Here is a 21,489-nt window from a genome sequence, read left to right on the forward strand (position 1 = left end):
CTGCAGTATCCTATCCCTTGCAGTTTGGAGGAGCTACAGTTCAGTGAGTGTGGTCCTACTCCTTCACAGCCCAACCAGGTTCTCCATAGGCATGAGAGACCAGAGGGCTGAATGCTGAAACAGGACTGGCTGGACAACCTGTCACTCGTGGGGAAAAGGGACAAGCAAACCTGCCCCCTAAGCGATAATGGGAGTTTGGCTGCATAGGAATCTCCCTGTATTTTTTGCAGTCACTGCAGGTGCAGACTTTTGGAAGAGGGCGTTATTAGACAAGCGTCTTCTTGAGAGTTGGATGTGGGTCCAGGGTGGAGAGAATGCGACGCTGGCTCAGGTTAGCTACTGCAGCCTGTGGGGCATGTTCACGGAACAGCCTTGTTGGGAGTTTGTTGTTGGTCTATCGTGTCGGAGGGGTATGGGCTGCAAAACCTTCAGCCCTAGCTATCCTCAAGGACATTTAAGCAGGAAATGGTTTGCAGTATGTCTTTGTAAGGGAGTGATGCCAAATACCCAGGATGCAGTTCAAACTAGAGACAATAACCATGTGCCAGTGATCAGCAAATAAGCTGCTTTATTGAAAGCAAAGAATGATGGCTACCACGGGATTTCCATGGTAACTATCAGGTTTAATTCCCTGAGAACATGTGTCATTTCTTTTCCAATCTATTTCTTTTAAACACATACTAGTTATGAAAAGCAGAGAGTGACGTTCCAGATACTGGAACACATAAATTAAGGTAAGTGATCGTTACAAGACATTTCAATTTCATTTTCAAACAGATTCTCAGAAGGTTTTTGTTTTGTTTTTTCCGATCCACAGAAAATGTATAAAAAAATTTCAACCCTACATCGTTCTCAATTAAAAAAAAAAACAGCACAGTAAAAAAAAATTACTGTCGCAATAAGATATTTACAGATGCACCCATTATGGGCCATTTTCACTCAGCCTCTCATTGGAAACATATAGTTCTGCCTCTGCCCACTTATCCATGCAGAGAACAAATAGCTCTCACCCCCTGGGTGAGGAAGGCTTAGGTCAATGTTCGTGCAGGAGCAGAGGATTTGCACAGCCATGAGCAACTGTCTGTTGGAGCAGGTTATGCAGTGAACTACAGTGGTCTCCCTTCAGCTGCTGATCCTCCATCGACCAGAGGGAGCACTGCTGAGCAGAGCAATGCGCTCCTTTTCCCAGATGCTGAGTATAAAGCTTCCACAGCACTTAAGCCCAGATCCTCACAGGGATTCAGGCTTCTGACTCCCACTGCGTCCAGCAGGCCAGCAACCATGATCCAGCACCTATCTTGAGTTCCAACAGGCCCCTAGCTGCTGGGCCAGCCCAGAAATGGTGCTTGGGAAAAAGGGGTGTTTCTTGAGCTCAGTGGTGAATGGGACCAATAGCAAAGACAAGCTCAGGGGCTAATGCTGATCTCACAATACGACGGGACTAACTCCATTGTAGCTAGTGGAATTGCACCAGTGGGAGATCTGCATTGGACCCTTAGTTGCAATCCTCCCAATGCTCTTTATTCACCCTCTGCATCAGCATCTAATGCCCCCGGACAGACCCGGCCTAAATGTTTTCGCTCCACTGAACCTAGATTATTTATTGGTATAGACAGTGCATTCTACATGTGTTAATAATTGGCCCTGGTAGACACGAGTGTTAGGGACAAAACATGTGTAGCACTTTTCCCCCTCCACGAAGATGCTCCAAAGGCAAGGGTAAGTGGGCAGAGACTTTGCACTGAAGGGAGACGTTATGTCTCCATATAAATAAAGCATAAACATGGACACAGCATGTATGCATCTCTTTGCAACCCCCCCCCCTTTATAAATGTCTTTAAATTATCCTATATAAATACTGCATAGCTTTATAGTACTGAAAATATTTCAGCGAGGCATAGGGAACTCCAGTGAACAGAGTTAACAATGATTCTCGGCTTCCACCACCAACCCCTCTCCTTGCTCCTCTCCCCCCAGCCTGTCTCCCTTCAGTGCTACCATGAGCTGGGATTCTGAGAGTCCAGCTCTAAACACGACAAAGTACAAAATTTCTCCAGGGCACTTCCTGGACTCAGCTCCAATGTGTCCAGAGAACTGCCCCTGGAGCCAGCAAACTTCCCCTGCTCCCCCCAAAATACAGCCAGCATTGGAGGGAGGCAAGAAAGGGGGGCAGAGGGGTGGAATTAACCCCCCCTCCCGCCACAACTATTATCAATGAACCTTCATCTGAAACAGTATCCGGAGCCGAAGGATGAAGGGTTGGGGGAGGCAAGTGAATGGGGTGGGGAGGTGGTGGAATAAAGCAGGTTGGGTTTATGGGAAGCAGGAAGAGACGGGAGTGAGGGTTGGGCAGAATGGGATAGAGAGAACATTTAAAAGTAAAATTCCAGCGGAAAAAGAAAGCCATGGCAGTAAAGAGCTGGCCCAGGGCACACACTTACTCCCCATACATTCTACGAGAATTGCAAACACTGCAAAGCAACATGTAGAGCCATGCAGGCTGGTGTTCAGGACACTTACCCTTCACAAGCCAGCCTGGCCCCTGGGCCACACGTGTAAGTGCTGAGGGCCTAGCCTTTCCCACCTACCCCCGGCCTGTCAGAGGAGGAGGCAGACAGCACCACAAAAATCTACTCTCTCCGGCTGCAGGGGAGATGAGGGGCCGCACAGCAGCCTATAAACCGCACACACTGTGCACCATCACAGCAATAATAACCATTCGCCTCGCAGCAGGGAAATCACATGCACACATACGGGTCCCACAAGCCCTTCGGATACCAGGGAAACTTGGGACGAGGTTGACGGGGACATGCGTCTCCTAGTACACCACATTCAGGGGGCACCATGGCGTGTCTGGGTACAGCAGGCAGTGAATGGAGCGGAACCTGCAAGAGAGGGAAACACCGGCGATCAGCACCCGAGCCAAGACCTGCTCACAACACTGACACCTCTTTCCAGTTGCTGCACACAGCAGCCGTGCAAAGGCTCGGTCTTTGAGGGTCTGTCTACGCTGCAGCTCAGAAGTGGGACTGCAGCAGGTGTAAACCCGAACTAGAGCAAAGCTAACTTGAGTGACAATTGCAGTGAAGCTTCAGCAGCATGGGTGGTGGCCATGTGAGTGTGGACCCAGGATCCTACGCAGGCAGGTTACAGCTAGCTCAGGTACGTCTACAAGTGCTGTAATTCCACCTCCTGATTGCCTGAGGGTCATTTCAACTGCTCTTTTCCTGGCTTTAAAGCCCAGGTTTCCTCATTGTATGGGGGTAAAAGGAGGAACACGTCTGGTTGCACACGAATGTGGGGGGGTGAGGAAGCCGCAGCTCACCTGGATGGATCCTCATCAGCAGAGAAAGCTCCCTTCATGTGGATGGAATTCCTCTTGTTTTCAAACATGCCATAGCTCAATGTCACCTGGAGAGCACAAAGGTGAAGGTGTTGCTCGGGCAAGATGCTGCTCTTGACAGAGGGGCAGTATGGTCCAGTGATTAGGGCACTAGCTGGGACCTTGGAGACCTGGGTTCCAGATCATGCTCTGCCACAGACTTTCTGTGTGACCTCGGGCAAGTCACTGAGGCTCTCTGTGCCCTATCTGTATAATAGGGATAACAGCCTTGTCCTGACTCACAGGCATGATAGGAGGGCAAATACATGGAAGATTGCAAGGCACTCAGACACTGGGATGAGGTATAGTAGCTCGGTTGCTTGCTCATCTACAGCACTAGATTAAACCCCCAAAGGAGACCTCTATCAGAGATAACGCCAAGGGGTTTGGAGGTGGTGTCATTTTGGGTTCAATCCCAGGTTCTCAAGAGTAATTTCCTACGTTCCTGGCCTTCCTGGCCCATCGTGCACTGGGATAAGAGGCCTGCTGCTCATTGCACACAGCTATCCTGGTTCTGTGCTCAAGGAGGAACAGATGAGAACAGAAATAACCCTGCTCCCCTGTTCTACCTGTGATCACTGCCAGGGCTCTAGGATCTGCACACAAGAAATATGTGGCCCTTCCCTGGCCTTTGCACTAACTCTAAGTGCTTCTTGGATGTGGCCAGGTTTACCTGTTTGTGAATCTCTGTCTTGGGCACCTGATGGAGGTTCTCCAGGTGGGAGTGGAAGAGATTACTCCGGATAAGCTTCACTCCTAGCACGGACTCTATGATGTACCCGATGGTGCAGTCATCTGGCAGGCGGATCTTCTCTGCAGTGCTCATGAAATGACCCCCACTGTAGGAGACAGAAGGGAGTACGTGCGTGAGTTTGCCAGGCTCCGAGTTAACTTTCCTCCACGTTGCGCCAATGGGTCCCAACCCTGAGTTGGAGACCCGCCCTACCTCCTGATGGGGTGAGGGTGGGAGGAATTCAGCCTCTGCCCTATCAAATGACCTCAACCCTGGCTTACAGAGACAAATGTCTTTAGGACTAGAGCAATTTAGTCTCCTTCCTAGTTTCTTTGTGGGTCTCTTCAAACACGGCTACGAGGCCAGTGTAGGTGGAGCCTCAGTCCACTAGATATTGGGATGGAATCAAAGTCCACAAAGAATTGGACTTCAGGATGCAGCTGAATTTCGAGTCACCAGTGATCTTTGATCTCCTGTGTCCTCCCCCATCCTGACCTTCACAGAGCAATCCAGGACTTTCTAGAAGTCTTATGAAACATCAGTGCCAAGTGTTAATCTCCTTACCTCGCCCATGGGCTCATCTTCAGCGCCAGCCCGCGACTAATACAGAAACCTGCTCCCCCAGTGGCAAACCAGAAATGAACAGGATGCTGCAAAAAAAATGGAAAGCAAAACAGTGAGGTTTAAGACCAGTTCTTTTCCCTGTCTCCTCATGAACTTCTTACTGATTTAGGCAATACAAAGAGAATTCTCCCAATTGTCTCAACTGCTCCCCGGGTTGGTTAAGCTGACCCAAACCTCCATCCGCACACAGGATGCACAGCTAAGCCTGGTGCTGAGAAGTTGGGAGAGTTGTGTCCCTGTTAAAGTCCATCTCCATTCTGAAACGATGACATTTTTCAACATATCACCAGCTCAGTGAAAGCTGGAAACCCCCCTCTTTGGGCTCAGTTGGCCGCTGGACTTTTGCCTCCTGTTAGCCCTAGTAAACCCACTGTCCTGCTCTCTTACCATCTTGTTCTCACTGATCCTCTCTGTGGCTTGAATGGGTCGGTCCAGACTAGGTTTGCCAATGTAGATGTCCTGTGTGTGGGGGTAGCCAGACAGCAACTTCACCAGGGTCCGGACATTCACATAGTTATCATCATCCACATGGCAAAACCACCTGGAGCAAAAGAAGCAACCCAGTTAGTCCGGTAATACTCAGCACTCCCAGAGCTCCTTCCAGCAGAGCGCTTTACAATGGCAGGCAGCTATTATTCCCATTCGGCACAGGGAAAACGAGGTGCAGCGAGTTTGAGTGATTTAATCAAGGCCACGCAAGCGGAAGCCACTCCTAACCCCCTGCACCAGTCCCTAGCCCATACTGGGGCAAGACCTGTCCGTGGAAACTGAAAGAATCAGGCAGCCACATTGTAGCTGGTCACCAGAAGGCTCTGCAGTTTGAGTCCTTCCCTGCATTCCCAGCACTTTCACCTGGCCACACATGCGGTCTCACGTGTGAACAAACTGTCATGCATATAGACACACCCCACATGCAATTGCTCGCTCACTCTCTTTCTCTGGACATTAATTTCCTTCTTACTTTCTCCCAGACTCGATGAACTTGTCATACTCCACGGCCATCTTGCAAGACAAAGCCTGGCGGCTGTGAGCAGCGGAACAGTTGGTGTTGATGACATTGGCTGTGGTGAGAAGAGGGTCGGGGAGAGAAGAGGGACAGTCAGTCCGGTGAGCCTCTCTCTCTCCAGCAACACAGTCAATCTGCTTGAACGAATGAAACTGCTTGTCCACCACCCAAAGCTGCCCAGGAAGCAGTGAGGGACATTGCCACCGGTTAGGTGATTTGAAGAGCCCTTGCTCTTTTGCACCCAACAGCGGCTGCTTGTAGCCCAGGGCTGCCCCCTCACTGAGTGCAAGGTTCACAGACAGCAGCAGGGGCAGCTACTTTCCTCGCACATAAAAGGGGAGGGTGGGGTAGAATGAAGACAGGCCAGAAAGATGCCGACAATCCTGTTATCCTCTCTGCTGCTGGCCCACAAAGGCCAAGACCCTCCTAACCTAAGGCCAGGAAGCTTGGATCCTAATGAACAGAATACAACCGTATTTCACAGGCCTAGTCCAAGACACAGCAGTGTTCTGTACTGGGACTGAATATCCTTATAAAAGGCTTGGAACGGCCTGTATCTAAAGTATACAGCAGAGAGCATCCTAGGGGACAAAGCCTGGAGCTCCCAGGGAATTGTTACCAAGGGTGCGTGAGATAAAGTGGGCTTAAGAGTTCCTACAAAGAGATGTTGCCGAGTCATGAGAAGAAAAAGAAGAAGGGATCGGCCCTATCTCAGCACTACCCGTGCTAAGCACACATTTGGCCACCCTATCCCTGCATTGCAGGGCTGCGCGCTCAGTCTCCGGAAGGGGGGCGGGTGAAGCCTGTGAACTGGATCCTCTAGCCCCTCTGCTAGGGTCTGTTAGCCAGAATCCTGGCCTATTCATGCTGCATTTTCCCAGCACCGGCCACCTGTTATGTGCTGGGCCATCTCAAAGGGAATTGATTCAGGGCCTGAAAGGGAATCATTTACATCAGAAGAATAGGGAAGGCCTGCCCCAGACTCGAGGGGAGGGGCTGCTGAATAAACACTCACTGAGTAAGTCCCTTTCCCGCTCTCTGTTGAAAGCTACTTGGGTTCGTTAATCACAGCGCTGGGATGGGAAAAACCCCTAGAAAGGCACCTTGTTACTCTCCCCTGCCTCAGAAGGGAGACACGGGATCAAACCGCTGCAGGGCAGATGGCTGCACAGACTGCTTTTCCAAGGGCAGGTGGGGGAAGGGACTGTGGCGCTGTGACCTCCATTATCTCTGACAGGGGAATCTCAGCTGGGTATTTTCCCCAAAGGCAACCACTGTAACAAGCCGCCTCGTTCTCAGAGCAGCGTTCTCCGCACCCTGAGATCCTCAAGGGGGCGCCACCGGCACATTCAATTTCTGCCCCGGCTTTGAAAGCCACCTCCTGAGTCCTTGCTTGGAGTCAGACCAGGCCAAAGGGCACAGTCAAGGTGGTGTGAGTTAGTAAAGGGGGCGGCCAATGATTTCAGTGGTGTCGCACTGTCGTAACAGAGGGCCAGACAGCCACAAGTGCCCAGCACCCACCAGCTCCTTTTGTGACGCATGGGGCCAGCTTTTTCAGAACAGGTCAGCGCCCAAATTGCTCAGCGGGCTTGAAAATCTGGCTGCCTGTTTTTTGCCTAAATGCTGTTTCAAAAAACTGGTGCCAGCTGTGGGTGCCTCTGAAAATTCCAGCCCAAGCGCAAAAGTTGGCCCTTTTTAACGATTTAAGAAAAGTTCTCTACCATCTAAAGCTCCCCCCATCCCACCCCCCAGATGGTTTAGTCCCCTCGTTCCTGAAATCATGGAGCAGGAGGGAGGGAAGGAACCTGGGAGGCCGAACTACTCCAGGCTCAGAGAGAAATGACGTGCGCATCTTGCACTTACTGCTCGATTCAAAGAGCCCCCTGAGCTGCCTAAACTTCTACCAGGCTCGCGCCAGCCAGAAAGGAGACCAGAATGGGATTGGATGACTCACCTGTGCGTTTCTTCAGTTCCTCATCCTCCCCATCAGTGAAGATGAAGGTCTGAAAGAAATGATAACACGTCATTAGAATTGACATGACCAAGGGCATGCTGCTTTGTGCCTTTCCCCTGGGGGAACCTTCTTCTGCTACATTCCAGTTTCCAAAGATTTCCAGGCAGCAGGTGCTGAAGAAAAAGGGCCTGCTATTGACCATGGCTATTGCCTGACCGTCCTAATTTTGGGGTAGGAAAGGGCAGAAAGTGACTTCAGCACTATCAAGGCCTGCTGGAAGGGGGTGTTGGTCAAACTTTTTGTAATGGTTCTGTTTCAGCTGCCCTCGAGGCTAAACCATTCAATACCAATCAGGGGGTTAGGGGGATTGGGTGCTTGTCACTCATTTCTTCTTAAGGCCCAAACCTTAACCCTAGATCCAAGTACCCCTGAACTTGGAGGCAGTTGGGAGGCCAGCTCTGAGCTCTGTGGCTCCGGCCTGACTCTGCTTCTCTTTAAGGAAGTGCCTGGGTTACAAATCTCAGCCTAATGAACATATTGATTACAGGCCATCACAGAGCTAGGATAACATTCAACACACTCATTGGAAGAGGGAGGGCACCAGGGCTCCGAGCTGGGATCGCTGGACTGAAAGACATTTTGGAAAACGGTAGGATCTGAAGGATCTCACTGGAACACGCACCGCAAACTCCTCCCTGACAAGAGGGAAAGGTGCCTAAGGTTTCATCCTGAAAGCAGGTGTTTCCCCTTAAAGTAGCTGGGTGAGATGCGCACCTGCATTGCGCAATCATCTGCAGGGAACCAAGTGTCTTCATTTTAATCCCCATCTCTGCCCACTCCCCATAAAAAAAAATAAACAGCACAGAAGGCCTGACAGGGAAGCAAAGGGTTAAAGCTTCCCTTCCCAGAGTGGAGAGAAAATGGAAACAGTGTCTGTACAGCATGTTTCCCAGCCTCCTCTGTGGTGGAGTTGCTCCCCCCCCCCAGTTTGAGCTGTAGTCACAGTTACTTGGGTTTCACTGTGTGTGTCTGCCCAGATCTCTGGAACGTCATTTCACTGCCAGGGCCCAAGTGTGTAACAATATGGGCCTTTAACACAAAGCCACAAGGCAAGGGACACAACCTAAGAACACAGCGGAGGCAGCCGCTTGCAATGCGGTGGCCCTCGTTTCTTTAACTGTATTGCATTTTCCATGATCTTGCTGTTAAGCTGCAGCATGTGCTGTGAATGAGCACCAGTACCGGGCAGTGGGATTGCACCAGCTTTATGTGGGGTGGAGAGGAATGTGAGGCGGAATGGAGGGACCTACAGCCACGTGTAATGAGATGCAGCTGAGCTGTGGCTTCCCTTAGAGAGACCGCATGCTAAGGAGCCACTTGTGCTCCCATTGAAGCCAGTGGGGTGCGTCACTGCCTTCAGTGCTGGCTCAGGCCCTGAGGTTCACGCGTGGAACTTTGTCTTTCCAAAGGCTTGCCCTGCTCAGCCCACCTGGCTCTGCTAAACACTGTGTGACCGGCCTTTGCCTGGCTATAAGCAGGTGTGTTTGCACTGCTTGCCCGTGGTGTGCGGAGGCGGCCTCCCGGCTTCATCCCACACCTGTGTCAACAGCATGCACCCAGTTGGCTCTGTCCCGGCACCCTGAGCTAGCAAACCCCCCTCTTGTGGCCTCCACGCTCGTCTCATAGCCTTTGTTTATTGAGCAGGAGGTCAGGTGGCAGCAGCTGCTTAGCTCTGGCACGAGCCTGGCTTCGCCCAGCTTGCTGGGGCCGGGGTGTCAGCCTTGATCAATGCAGCTCCCTGCACCTGTCTGTGTGTGCACAGCGGGGCGCACCTCCTCCCCCTGCACTCAGCTTCCTCGGTAACTGAATCGCCTTCAACTGCCGACTCCACACACACACACACACCCTCCCCCAATTACCTGAGCCACCTGCCTGGCCGCACTCCCTTATTTACACAGCTAATTCTCAACATATGTTGCCTGGCTCCAGGGGAACATCCTACTGGTTTACCCTGGACTTTTGGGGGAGAAATGTGGGGAGAGGCAACGGAGGGGGAGGGAAGGGAAGGGTGAGAAAGCAATCTCAATCAATCAGCGTGTAGCAAACAAAGCCCAAGAGAGAGAGAGAAGAAACCACAACCAGCTGCCAAGCGCTATAAAAACCAGACACGCACAGAAGCGCAAAGGAAAAAAGACAAAGAGAAATTGGAGGGGGGGAGGGCAGAGGCCTGGGAATGATGAATTACGAGTGAACTGGAAATTCGTTGCCACCCATCAGGCAGTCCAGCCCCGCAGTGGGCTTTTTTTGTTCTGGAGTGGGTGACAATAGCTTGAATGAGTCAGCCTGACTTTACTCAGGCCAGGAGAGTTAAGCAGCAATGTGTTTGCTCCCCCATTAACATACAGCTGGGCTGGTTAACTCGGGGGAGAGGGAGGGAAGCCAAGTTTGTTTGCTCAGGTCCCCCGGGGTAGGGAAGTGGCTGGGAAGAGCAGACAGTGCTGAGCTCCTGAATGGAAGGGGTGGCTGGGCCCTGGGTCCATTGGGGGGGAGGTTACAAGTGGCCTTTTTGGTATAAGAGAATAGAGCTGATCTGAGGCGTGAAAAGCCAAACTACCCATGAGAGCGTGTAGCCATTGCGCAATTGCATATGTGCCAGTGATTCCAGGAAAGGCACAAGACGTCTTGGACAGACAGCATCTGAGACGGGGTGGGGGGCTCCAAGAGTGCACATGGGCTCTGCTCCTTCACTGAGAAAGGGGAAACCCGCATGGGGGGCATCAAGTCAATTGCTGCGGGGGAACCGCAAACAAAGGGCTGGATGGCATTACAACGCCTAAGAAGAGTTTGTTACGCAAAGCAAAATAAGGAGGCTTGACTCTCAGGTTCAAGGTGTTAGCTGCTCAGTTACAGGGGCCATGGAGAAATGTCCCTCCCATAACATAGGCTAGCAGGCATGGGGCAGTAAGTTGAAGGGAGCGTCATGGAGGGCAGGGTATAGGCATCACCTAGCTGTCAGTGTCAGGACCATGCTAGGTTCGGGGCTGGGGAACGGGACAGTATGACTTGATCTTCCCCCTGCCACACAGGAGACTGCCCCCTTCAGAGGTATCAAACATCCACAGGGATGTTCCTCCTCTCCCTGGCCCCAAGGCTCTATTTTGCTCTGGGCTTTTTACATGGTCTTTTAGCCAGCGCAGGGTCTGATATCCCCCAGCACCTGCCCGGCCCTTGGGGCAGAGGGGTGTCCACTGGCGTGGTCAGCGCTTTTCCCCTGCTTTACACTCCCCATGCTGGATGTGGCGGCACCAGCCAGTTACCTGGCCTTGGGGAGAGAGGGCAAGCAAGAGACACACACACACCCCCGACTGGGCCTGGGGCCTTCTCCTGATTGAGGGAGTTTATAAAGCCCCCAACCCCGAGGAGGGGTGAGGCCTGTGACTGCATTCTGAGATTAATTTGTTTGGTCTCAGTCATGGTGTCCACCTTCCCCCAGCACTTGCCTTCCCCTCCGCCCAGTATTCATTTAATCAATCTCTTTGGAATGTGTCAAAGGGGGCCCGCTGGCTGGGGCGGGAGACCAGAACACTTTCAGGATGCCCACTGGGGATTTAATACAGAGGAAAATGTTTGCATGATTAGATCAGGAACGCTGTCTCCAGCAACTGTGTCTTCGGCTGCTCCGAAAATAACCCCTAAACTAATCCTCCAGCTCGGCCGCTATAAATAGACCAGAGTGGATGTTTGTTTATTATTAGCCAGCATTGAAAGTTTTTATTCTGATGATGCTGCCCCTCCCACACACAGGAGACAATGCAACTACCTCCCAGGCTCTCAGAGAAACACTCTATCACTCCTCCTGGCAGGCAGGGAACTGCAGGAGACCTTAGAAGGAAACTCCAGCCTGATCACCTGTCTCCCTGCTGCCTGGGCAGGAAGGGTAGAGCCTGCACCCAGCCCTACGTGATATCTCGGAGGGACTCTCTCGCCTTTGCAGGTTTACTGCCTCCCAGCCCCTGCCTGCATCTCTGCTCTCCGCAAAGTGGGAATCCAGCCAGAAGATTCAATTAAAACCAAAACAGTGACAGCCTCACTCTCTTTTTTAATTAGCTTGTCTACATTTCTTGTAGATGAGATCTCCCATTCCTGTGACCTCCCACCCCCTGGGCAGGTTTCCAGGATCCACTATAGGGCATAGGACTCTATATGCAGGTCAGCTGGGAGGAAAGATGTCTGGGGAGAATGAAGGGAGGAAATAGAACAGGAGAGAGGAAAAGGGGAAAAGAAAGAGGGATGGGGGGAGGAGGAGGGTGTTCACTGCCAGGATTACAACAAAGCCATCCTCCTTGGGCCTGGAGAGTCTCTTCTCTTTAAAAAAAAAAAAAAAAAAAAAAAAAAGAAAAGGAGTACGTGTGGCACCTTAGAGACTAAACCATTTATTTGAGCATAAGCTTTCGTGGGCTACAGCTCACTTCATCGGATGCATGCAGTGGAAAATACAGTGGGGAGATTTATATACATAGAGAACATGAAACAATGGGTGTTACCATACGCACTGTAACCAGAGTGATCACTTAAGGTGAGCTATTACCAGCGGGGGGGGGGGGGGGGGGGAGAAGACTGGACACCTTTTGTAGTAATAATCAAGGTGGGCCATTTCCAGCAGCTGACAAGAACGTCTGTAGAACAGTGGGGGTGGGGTGGTAAACATGGGGAAATAATTCTACTTTGTGTAATGACCCATCCACTCCCAGTTTCTATTCAAGCCTAAGTTAATTGTATCCAGTTTGCAAATTAATTCCAATTCAGCAGTCTCTCTTTGGAGTCTATTCAGGGGACACCATCATAGCACCTAATCACATCAGCCACACTATCAGAGGCTCGTTCACCTGCACATCCACCAATGTGATATATGCCATCATGTGCCAGCAATGCCCCTCTGCCATGTACATTGGCCAAACTAGACAGTCTTTACGTAAAAGAATAAATGGACACAAATCAGACGTCAAGAACAACAACATTCAAAAACCAGTCAGAGAACACTTCAATCTCTCTGGTCACTCGATTACAGACCTAAAAGTCGCAATTCTTCAACAAAATTTTTTTTCAAAAACAGACTCCAACGGGAGGCTGCTGGAAATGGCCCTCTTTGATTATCACTACAAAAGGTCCCTCCCCCCCCCCCCCCTTGCTGGTAATAGCTCACCTTAAGTGATCACTCTGGTTACAGTGTGTATGGTAACACCCATTGTTTCATGTTCTCTATGTATATAAATCTCCCCACTGAATGCATCCGATGAAGTGAGCTGTAGCTCACGAAAGCTTATGCTCAAATAAATTTGTTAGTCTCTAAGGTGCCACACGTACTCCTTTTCTTTTTGCGGAAACAGACTAACATGGCTGCTACTCTGAAACCTGTCTTCTCTTTAAGGCAGTTTAGTCTCAGATCTGCTATGTAGTTAGATATTCAATGTATGCAGCGCCCCATCCTTAACACTCTCTCCTTCGATTTAGATCCTCTGCTCCTTGTGGCTGCTGGGCTCTTCATTGGAATAGAGGAGCCTGGGGCAGGGAGGGTGGAGGCTGGGCATAGGTAGAACCATGCCCGCTACACTCAACTGCTCGCTTAGATTGAAAGCTTTTCTATTCTTTCTCTGCATGTCCCAGATACCCAAACCTCCAGCTGCGATGCTCTGGTCACCCTCACAGGAATGGAGCCAGGGCATACGCACAGCTGAAGCTCTCTTGCTAAACCACAGCCACAGAACCTTGCACATTCCCACTGACAATTTGAGACCCAACATGTATTTCGAAGCTGCCAGGAGATGGATGCAATGAAAAGCCAGGACTGTGTCTCCCAACGTGGTCTTCGTTCATTGGGCAGTCTCATTTAACACTCGAAGAGCCTTCATGGAGATCCCAGAAAATACACAGCAGCAGTGTATTGTGTAAAAGCCACAGTTTCCTAGCCACAGGGAGCTCACTAGGTCTGCAAAGAAATCTTTGGTGATAGGTGGGGAGACTGCTGATTTTCTGTGTAACCCATAAGATGCGAGGATTAGCCTGTGCACGTGTACACAGTGCATCTATCAGCTCTGAGCCGGATTCCCCTCTCCCCCCAGTGTAACTCCCCTGACTTCAGTGCATGCTGGACCTGAGCAAAGTTACTCCACATTGACAGTGGTATAAATGGGAGGTCAATCAGGCCCTGTAGGCCTCAGCTCAATCGTGAGTTGCACCTCCCTAGATCTGGGATTCAGTTACATACATGTATGGAGGACCAAAGCATAGGCCAGCCTGCTACTAGCAGGCAGAGATACTCTGGGCTCTGTGAATGCTCTCCCTTCCCCTCTCATTCAGGGGCTCTCTCTGGGCTGCTTCTGCTTTAGGAGTGCAAGGAGTTATATCCCACACTTATGTCCCCTTAAATTGGTGAAAGAAAGGGCTTTGTCTCTGCTTGCTCAGTGGCTGCATTGTCTGGCCAGGGACCCTGACTTGGGACACACAGGAAGCCCCATTGTTCTAAAAGCTGCAATTTAAAGAAACACAGGATGCCAAATCCTTCTCCAACAATAGCAGCCACCAAAGAGTAAGGCCGGGACAATGCACTTTACCCTGCCAGGTTCCTTAAACTGCTGCATAACAGGGCTCGGAGACAGACACCAGGCCACTGGCATGCACCGGCCCCTCCCACCCCCCCACCCCGTTCTGTACCACAGGGATTTGCTAGAGGAACTCCGCTCCCAGCACAGGGTGCTCTCCTATCCTTCTGCTGCTTCACAGCATGTCCTGCCCAGCCTGGCCCAGCTCCCTGCACGGGGGAAGGAGAGACACTGCCAGTCCAGACTATGGGGAAAAAAGGGTTTTCCTTCATTTCTCTTTTCTTAGTGACTCACTTCCACTTATTTGCACTGAAAGCCTAGCTCAGCCCACAGTTGCTCACAGCTCCCTGGCTGATCTTATTTGGTGACGAACAGTGTGGGTGACAGGATCCAGCCATTAGGCTCCTATTCCACCCACCTACCAACCAGGGAAAATTGGTCCTGACCCTCTCTTCTCTTGTCCTTTGTCCAAGAGCGAGTCTCAATTTTGTTGCATACTAAAATGGAACAGAAATACCTTCAGGGATGATACACTCTCAGGAGACAAACGGCTGTGTCTTACTGCTGACCCTCTCCTCACCCACTCCTGCACCAATTGCATCAAAAACAGGAACCAATGTGAGGCATGTTGCACAAAGGATCTCATGACTATCCATTGCATAAATTGCATCCTTCCCTTTCTCGGTACTGGTGTCATTTCCCCACCATCATGCGTGATCTTGGGCTCAGCACCTTGCAAGATCAGGCCAAACGAGAGCTCACGAGCTTACAGCTTCTGGGGCCCAGGCTGAGATTATACAGTCCTTGGAGGCTTGCCAGCCAGTGTTGTGTCTAAAGCACCATGCTCTCCTAAAGGACGCAATTACTTTAACCTGGAGGGCAGTGTCTAAAAGTAGATTGCCCTCGCTGGCCGCAGGATGTTCTGGGGGGAGGCACCTGTGCCAATCTGTCAGGTTGCAACCCTGGATGGTTCCAGTTCATTGCTGTATCCTCCATCTGGAAAAGTCACTACTCAGGGGAGGAAGAGGAGAGAATTAGCAGCTGGAACAGGCTCCTGCCTGGCTTTTGTCCCCTGCAAACACACACAGCTCAAGCCCTGATGGGCCAAACAGCAAGTACAAAACTAAACCCAAAAAAGGCAGTTGGGGAGAAAGTCACCAGCTCATTTCAAGGATTAGTTTGATGGTCCTGGCCCCTTTCTTGCCTAGCTGTCTGAGCTGTGGCTTTCCCCTGCTGCGGGGGCTGTGGCTGGCACAGAGACCCCTAATTTCAGAACCTGATCCTTTTAACCGACAGAAGCCTGAAGTTACAAGGCATTCACAAACAGGAGCGGAGCTCGCTCTCGCCCCTTCGCTTTTCAGTAACAGGAAGAGTCCTCTTCTGTGTAATTTCAAATGCTATTATTTTTAATAATCCCCCTTTGAACAATGAGCTCCTTGTGCAATTAGGGACCCACCCCTCTTTCCCCACCCCCACCCCCGCCTCACGCTCTGCACGTGTCTTTCACAGACTTATATTTCAAGTGCTTTTATTGAAGCCTGAGAAGAAATACCTCATTGCTTGGGGCATGCAATTAAGAGCATTACATGCCCCCAATTCATTGGTGTCCAAGGATAACCCTGCCCTCCATTTAAAATAAACACCATCTCCCATATAATATCCCCCTGCCTGGGAGATCTGCTTTCATATGGGCCTCAGCCTGAGAAGGAATGAGCATCTTCAGCTCCTGCAGACTTCAGCTGGCATTGCAGAGGGCTTAGCACCTCCCAGATTCAGGCCCCATGTGTGTTTGTCTTTAACCTGCCCAGGTTTAAAGAGAGAGGAGCTGTCACTCCCCTCTGGACAGGAGCTGCAGTGGAGTGGCCAGAACTGGCTTGGCAGAGCTCTGACAGCCCAGTTCCACCGGCTGGGTTGGACAGAGCCCACACCTGTGTTTGGAGTGTAAACAGGACGCAGAGCTATACTTGCTGTGTACACATGAATGCGTAAGGCCCACTGGGAGCATGTCAGCACACCCCAGCAGGCCGTTACCCCTGAGGACAGGGATTCTGGCCAAGGTGCTAGGAAAATTTGGGAACTGCCTGTGCTCTCTGGAAGGTAAACACATTCCTCTTGAGTAAACTAGCTGGAATAGGTATCAGCACCTGCAATTATCTGCCAGACTTCTGGAAATGAGAATATCCTTGCAACAGAGTTAATCACATAGCTCCTTCCATGCATCTCCTGGGAGCAAGCCCACCAAGCTGCTTGGAGAATGTTCGCTCGGGGCCCTGTACCCTGGGACAAGGAGCGCGGTTCTTGTGCGGTCCTGTCACTGCAACTCCTCAGCCGCAGCAGGAATTGGGGGGGCTGGATGAACTTGCATTTATGATTTTTTCACAACATTGGGGCTTTTTTTTTTTTTTTTTTTTAAAGTGCAAACACTCCCCAGACCACTCTGCAGCATGTGAGGTATTCAAGTGCTGAGTCAGCCACAGCTGCAAACTCTCTTCAAAAGGTGCTGGCAGGGAGGAACAACCTCTCTCCAAAAAACAGCCTGTCTGGGCTAGCTCATCTGAAGCACAGGAGTAGGTGCAGGATTTGGGGGCAGGGGTGAAGCCAAGGCCTATCCAACTCTGCTCAGATAAAAGGAGGAGGGGAGGAGGGGAGTCCTACCACATGATATCATTGCAATATCTTGGATTAGACCGAACACAGGAAACTGAGGCTATTGTATGTTGAACAAAGAGTATCCAAGAAGACAACACAATAGCAATTCCCCCTTCCTATCATCTCTCCAAACTGGAACCACATGGCAGATTTAACCCCTTCTCCTCAATGCACTATTTTACTTAACCCTTTAGCCATTCATTTAAAAACAAACATGGCCCTGAGTGTAACTATGAAGCGGAAGGTTCAGATTTTGACTCAGAAGGGGAAAGGGTGGGGACAGACAGGGAGGGTTGTTCTCTGCTTCGGAAGAACTAGATGTGTTTATTAGCCAAAGGGGATTCTGGGCTAAGAATTTCCACTCCTGCCCTGCAGCCGGGGTGCAGAGTAGTATGAACGCTGAGAGGCTGTTGGCAAAACAAAAGAGAGCTGGTCTGGGACCCAGAGAAGAGAGGCCTGACTCAGACTGAGAGCCACACTTTTAGCACAGGCAACTCCTCAGCCGAAAACCCCCTTTACTAACCCAGAGCATTGTTCGTATGAAGCACGGAGCTTCAGCCAGCTCTCTCACAAGGAGAAGCTTCCAGCAAAAGCTCAGCACTTACCAGAGGGCAGGAATTCATCACTATATCACCCACACCTCTGGGGGGCACATGAGAGCAGGGCCCCCCCAGACGCTACACTCTAAGGTGCACAGATAGTTTCTCTTTTCCTTTCGCTTACAGTCTAACAGTTGGGGAAGCCACGGTGCCCCAAAGTTGCTGTTATGAGGCTTCTTGGTAGGAGACTGTCTCGGAGAGGAAACTGTGCAGGCAAGAGACAGGTTCACTTCCCCGCAGTCTCTCTGGAAAGGGCAACAAAAACTGTCAGGCCTGTTGAGATGGAGGGTCAGTTTCCTGGTTACGGCAGCCAGGCCAGCGTGGAAAGACTGGGACACATTCCCGCCAGCTCGCTGTCCTTCCTCCTGCAGGAGTTTTCAGTAACTTCAGCTCTCTCCAAGGCTTGTCCCTCAAGTGCTGTACAAGAGCATCACTCAGCAGCTTGTCAGCTGGGCACCTCTCTGAGCTGCACCCCCCTGGCTTCCTGGCCCTCATCTCTAGGCAACCTGACCTGGACACTGCAAGCTCCAGCTACCCGGTTCCCATGGAAAGCACCACACAAGAGCCTGTGAAGCCTTTTCTCTGCGCTTGGGAGAAAAGAGGCTTTGTTAGCTTGCCCAGGGGGACAGCGTGAGAGCTGAGACTCAGGACTCTGGGAATCCAAACGGACAAACGAAACAAAACAAAAACCCAGAAGAAAGCCAGAGTCTATGAGAAAAAGAGAACAGCCATTCCCAGGATCATCTGTAGGTGCTCAGGGCATTTATCCACCTCCAGCCCCTTCCCCTGCTCAGAGGTGTAGAATATAAAAGATCAGCTAAGAGTTTCCACTAACCAACCATGGCAGGGAGAAACGGCAGAGTCACTGCCAGGCCTCTGAGATCTCCTAAGTAAAGGAGCAAGTCAATGGAAGTGATGTCCTAAGTCTGCTGCAGAGATCTTTTACATATTATTCCTGAGTGAGAAACATGAGTCCACCTCACCGCAGGGCAGGCCCAGAGAGAGCCCATAAGGAAATGGGTGAAGATGGAAGGGGATGAATTGGGGAGAGAAAATGGGAAAGTCTCATTCTGTTAAGAACAGGCATAATCTGCTTGGGAAGCTGTTTGATGATCAAAATAATTCCCGAGTAAGGAGAGCAAATGGCAAAAGCAAGTCTCCTAAGGAAACAAGTAGATTTACTTTTTTTTTCCTCTTAAGTCCTAGAATAATGGATAAGACACTGGTGGAGAGTGTGAGACAATCACTCACACGAATACAGGGGGCTTTGTGGGAGACAGAGAACAGATCAGGCTGGTGGTGAATTCTCTCAGCCAGTACGTACTGGTGGCGAGACTAGATGACTAATAATGGTCTCTTCTAATCTTAAACTCTATGAAATCCCACAGTATTTCTGGTTACCAAAATTCCCACCCAAACTGACTACTATTCCATGGCTTTCTCAGCCCCAGAACCTGGGGTCTGCTGGTCTCTCCCTCTGTCTGTGCATTTTGTGTACACCCACCACTGTAGTATCTGGGTACCAGAAATCTACCCAGTACCCTGCAAACGATGTTGTAATTCAGACTTGGCCTTGCACTCAAGTAGCTAAGTACACGCCTGGCTTCTGAGAGGATACCACAAGGGGAAAGACATCTCCTTAGGCATCAGAGCCAAGGTGCTACAGTCTACAGATGCTGGCTCTGCTATTGCAACTTTGTGTGTTACTTTCCCTACCTGCAAAACCGGGACAATGCGAGTCACAATGGTAAAGGGCTTTGAGATCTACAGGTGAAAAGGTGCCATAAGGCTTTATGATTACTGCTTAGGCTCTATAATGAGGCATGGACCAGATGTGCCCTCTGAAACAGAAATGCTACTTCCCCTCCAGGCATACTGCTAAAGCAGTTGCTGAGATATCCTTGGGCACAGGGTTTTAGTGTAGGTGACACTTCTCTGAAAATGCAGCTTAATTCCTTCTTTAAATAGTGAGCTGACAGCGTAGCCATGGCTGCTCCCAGCAAAGAAAAGGAGCTTGATGTTTGCAGGGTCCCCCCCCCCCCAGCAGTCTCTAAACAACCCTGAGAACTCTCAGTCCTCTCCCCTTTTCTTTATGCTAAAGAGCTCTGGACTTCAGCCCCTGTTTTACATCTGACAAGTCCAGGCCAGCGACACAAATTGCATTTCATGCTCCTCATCCCCAGTCTCCTGGGGGTGGAGGCCGCCAGAGGGGGAGGAACAGAGAGGCACCTGAGCCCTGAACACAGGGGTCTCGTTAAAGATCCCTGCTGCTAGGAGACCAGAGCGGCTACGCTTCAGAGGCACTTTCACCAAAAGGCTCCGGCGCGCGTGCGGCCCAGGCCCAAGGCAGGAACGCGTTTCACAGCGGACTGTGCCCGTCAGCTGTGCAGGGACACGGATGCACCTGAATCCTCCAGCTGGGGGAAGCAGAGGACCCCTGCTGAAAAGAGGTGAAACTTCTGCTTCACGTTAACTCCCTGGCAGCCCGGGCTGCGGAGGGGGTGTGTGGGTGGGTGTGACATCCTCCCAAAGCCCCCGCCCAGGTTTGTCAATAGAGATCAAGAGCAAGGGGAAGGGGGGGGAGAACCATTGCTGCAATGTGCCTCGATTTCCCTTCCCCGGGCCAAGGGCGGGAGGCTCTGGCTGGAGGAGCTTGGGCGTGCAGACACTAGCCAGCTCATTCGTGCTTCCCAGGGCGGCCTGGCACGGCTCCCTGCTGCTCCCAGGCCGGGCAGCTCACCTGCCGAAGGCTGCCGAGCAAGCCCCGGCCGCAGGCAGGCTGCAAGTCCCCGCGCCCCACTGGCCCCGTCCCCCCGCTCACCAAGTCTCTGTTCCGGGAGATCCAGGTGTCCAGCAGCAGCTCCAGCCTGGCCTGGTGGAACTTCTTGGTGGTCTTCACCGCGATGAAGACGTCTTGGGCCGTGATGTCCTCCAGGGCCGGCCCGGGGGTCCCCTCCCGGCGCGGGGCCAGGCTGCCGGCTTCCTGCGCCTCTCGCCGGCCCCGGCTCAGCTTGCTGAAGTAATCGGTGAAGCTCTTCACTTCTCGGGGGGCCGAGCCGGGCTCGCCCTCCTGCCGCTGCGGCTGGCGGGCCGGGGCCGGGCTCGCCGAGCTCCGCAAAGCCCGCCGGCCCCCTTCTCCTCCCAGGCCCCCCACCTGCCGCTTCTGCTGATCCGCCATCAGGACCAAGAGGCAGGTGAACATGCACCCGACCAGGAACCAGAGCAGTTTCCTTCCGCAGCTCTTCAGCATCTTGCCCAGCCCGCTCACAGCGGGACCGACGCGACTCGGCCAGAGGCCGCGGCCGGAGACTTCCCAGATCAGCCGCCGCCGCGCTAACGCCTGGCAGGTGCCGCGTCCCGCCAGCCCCGGCCCTCAGCAGCGACCGGCTCCAGTCCGCCCGCAGCTCGGCGGCAGCCGCAATTTAAAAACTCCCCTCCCCACGCCCCCAGGCCGAGCCCCGTGCCGGGCTGTCTGGGGCGGGGCTCTCCCAGGCCGCGCCCCCAAAGGGGCGGCTCCGCTCGTTCCTCTTGGGGCGGCCTGTCTCCCACGTGGGCGCGCCGCAGGGGGCTGGGAGCAGGCGGCGAGGTGCTCGCCCAGCCCTGGCCAAGTTCTCCCGGGTGCATCGGGCGGGCCGAGAGGCTGGTCTCTGACCGCCTCCCCGGAGACAAAGCGGGAGCTGCGCTTAGCAGGCGTTTACAGAGCAGCGCCGAGGTGCCGAGCTAGAGGGGAAGGTTGTTGCAAGAGCTTTTTCCCTCCTGGCAATGCCGTTTGAAGGCAGAGTATTTCGTGGGCATGGCCCGAAACCTCCAGTCCGATGCACAGTGCTTGCACACACGTGTCACCTAATGCAAAGAGTGTGATACGCCCCCAAGAAGTGAGCCAAATAATAAGCATAATAATAATAGTAGTATCAATAAACTTGTAGCCTCAAGGTATGCAAAC

At 51.9% G+C, this 21,489-nt stretch overlaps 1 protein-coding gene across 2 annotated transcripts; it reads right to left on the reverse strand.

Moving 5' to 3' along the window:
- Nucleotides 1-550: 550 nt before the first annotated feature.
- On the reverse strand, nucleotides 551-20,996 carry LFNG (LFNG O-fucosylpeptide 3-beta-N-acetylglucosaminyltransferase). Of its 2 annotated transcripts, none has more exons than XM_073361997.2 (8): nucleotides 20,368-20,996; nucleotides 7,700-7,748; nucleotides 5,701-5,800; nucleotides 5,127-5,280; nucleotides 4,680-4,765; nucleotides 4,056-4,221; nucleotides 3,326-3,411; nucleotides 551-2,885 (listed from the first exon to the last, which is right to left on the reverse strand). In XM_073361997.2, exons 1-8 carry the CDS (start codon nucleotides 20,794-20,796, stop codon nucleotides 2,819-2,821), a joined length of 1,137 nt encoding a protein of 378 aa, XP_073218098.1. In that variant the 5' UTR covers nucleotides 20,797-20,996; the 3' UTR covers nucleotides 551-2,818. The 2 variants fall into 2 exon arrangements, with proteins under 2 accessions (XP_073218098.1, XP_073218099.1); XM_073361998.2 differs by lacking the exon at nucleotides 20,368-20,996 and adding an exon at nucleotides 14,816-15,735.
- Between the last annotated feature and the right edge of the window lie 493 nt (nucleotides 20,997-21,489).

Source organism: Lepidochelys kempii, chromosome 10, assembly GCF_965140285.1.
Source record: "Lepidochelys kempii isolate rLepKem1 chromosome 10, rLepKem1.hap1, whole genome shotgun sequence".
Lineage (NCBI taxonomy): Eukaryota > Metazoa > Chordata > Testudines > Cheloniidae > Lepidochelys > Lepidochelys kempii.

Coding starts and splice junctions, on each gene's coding strand:
- LFNG (XM_073361997.2), bottom strand. CDS start 20,796: ATGCTGAAGAGCTGCGGAAGGAAACTGCTCTGGTTCCTGGTCGGGTGC. Junction 4,766..5,126: donor GGATCAGTGAGAACAAGATG/GTAAGAGAGCAG, acceptor TTTTTTTTGCAG/CATCCTGTTCATTTCTGGTT. Junction 2,886..3,325: donor GCTGATGAGGATCCATCCAG/GTGAGCTGCGGC, acceptor CCTCTCTTGCAG/GTTCCGCTCCATTCACTGCC.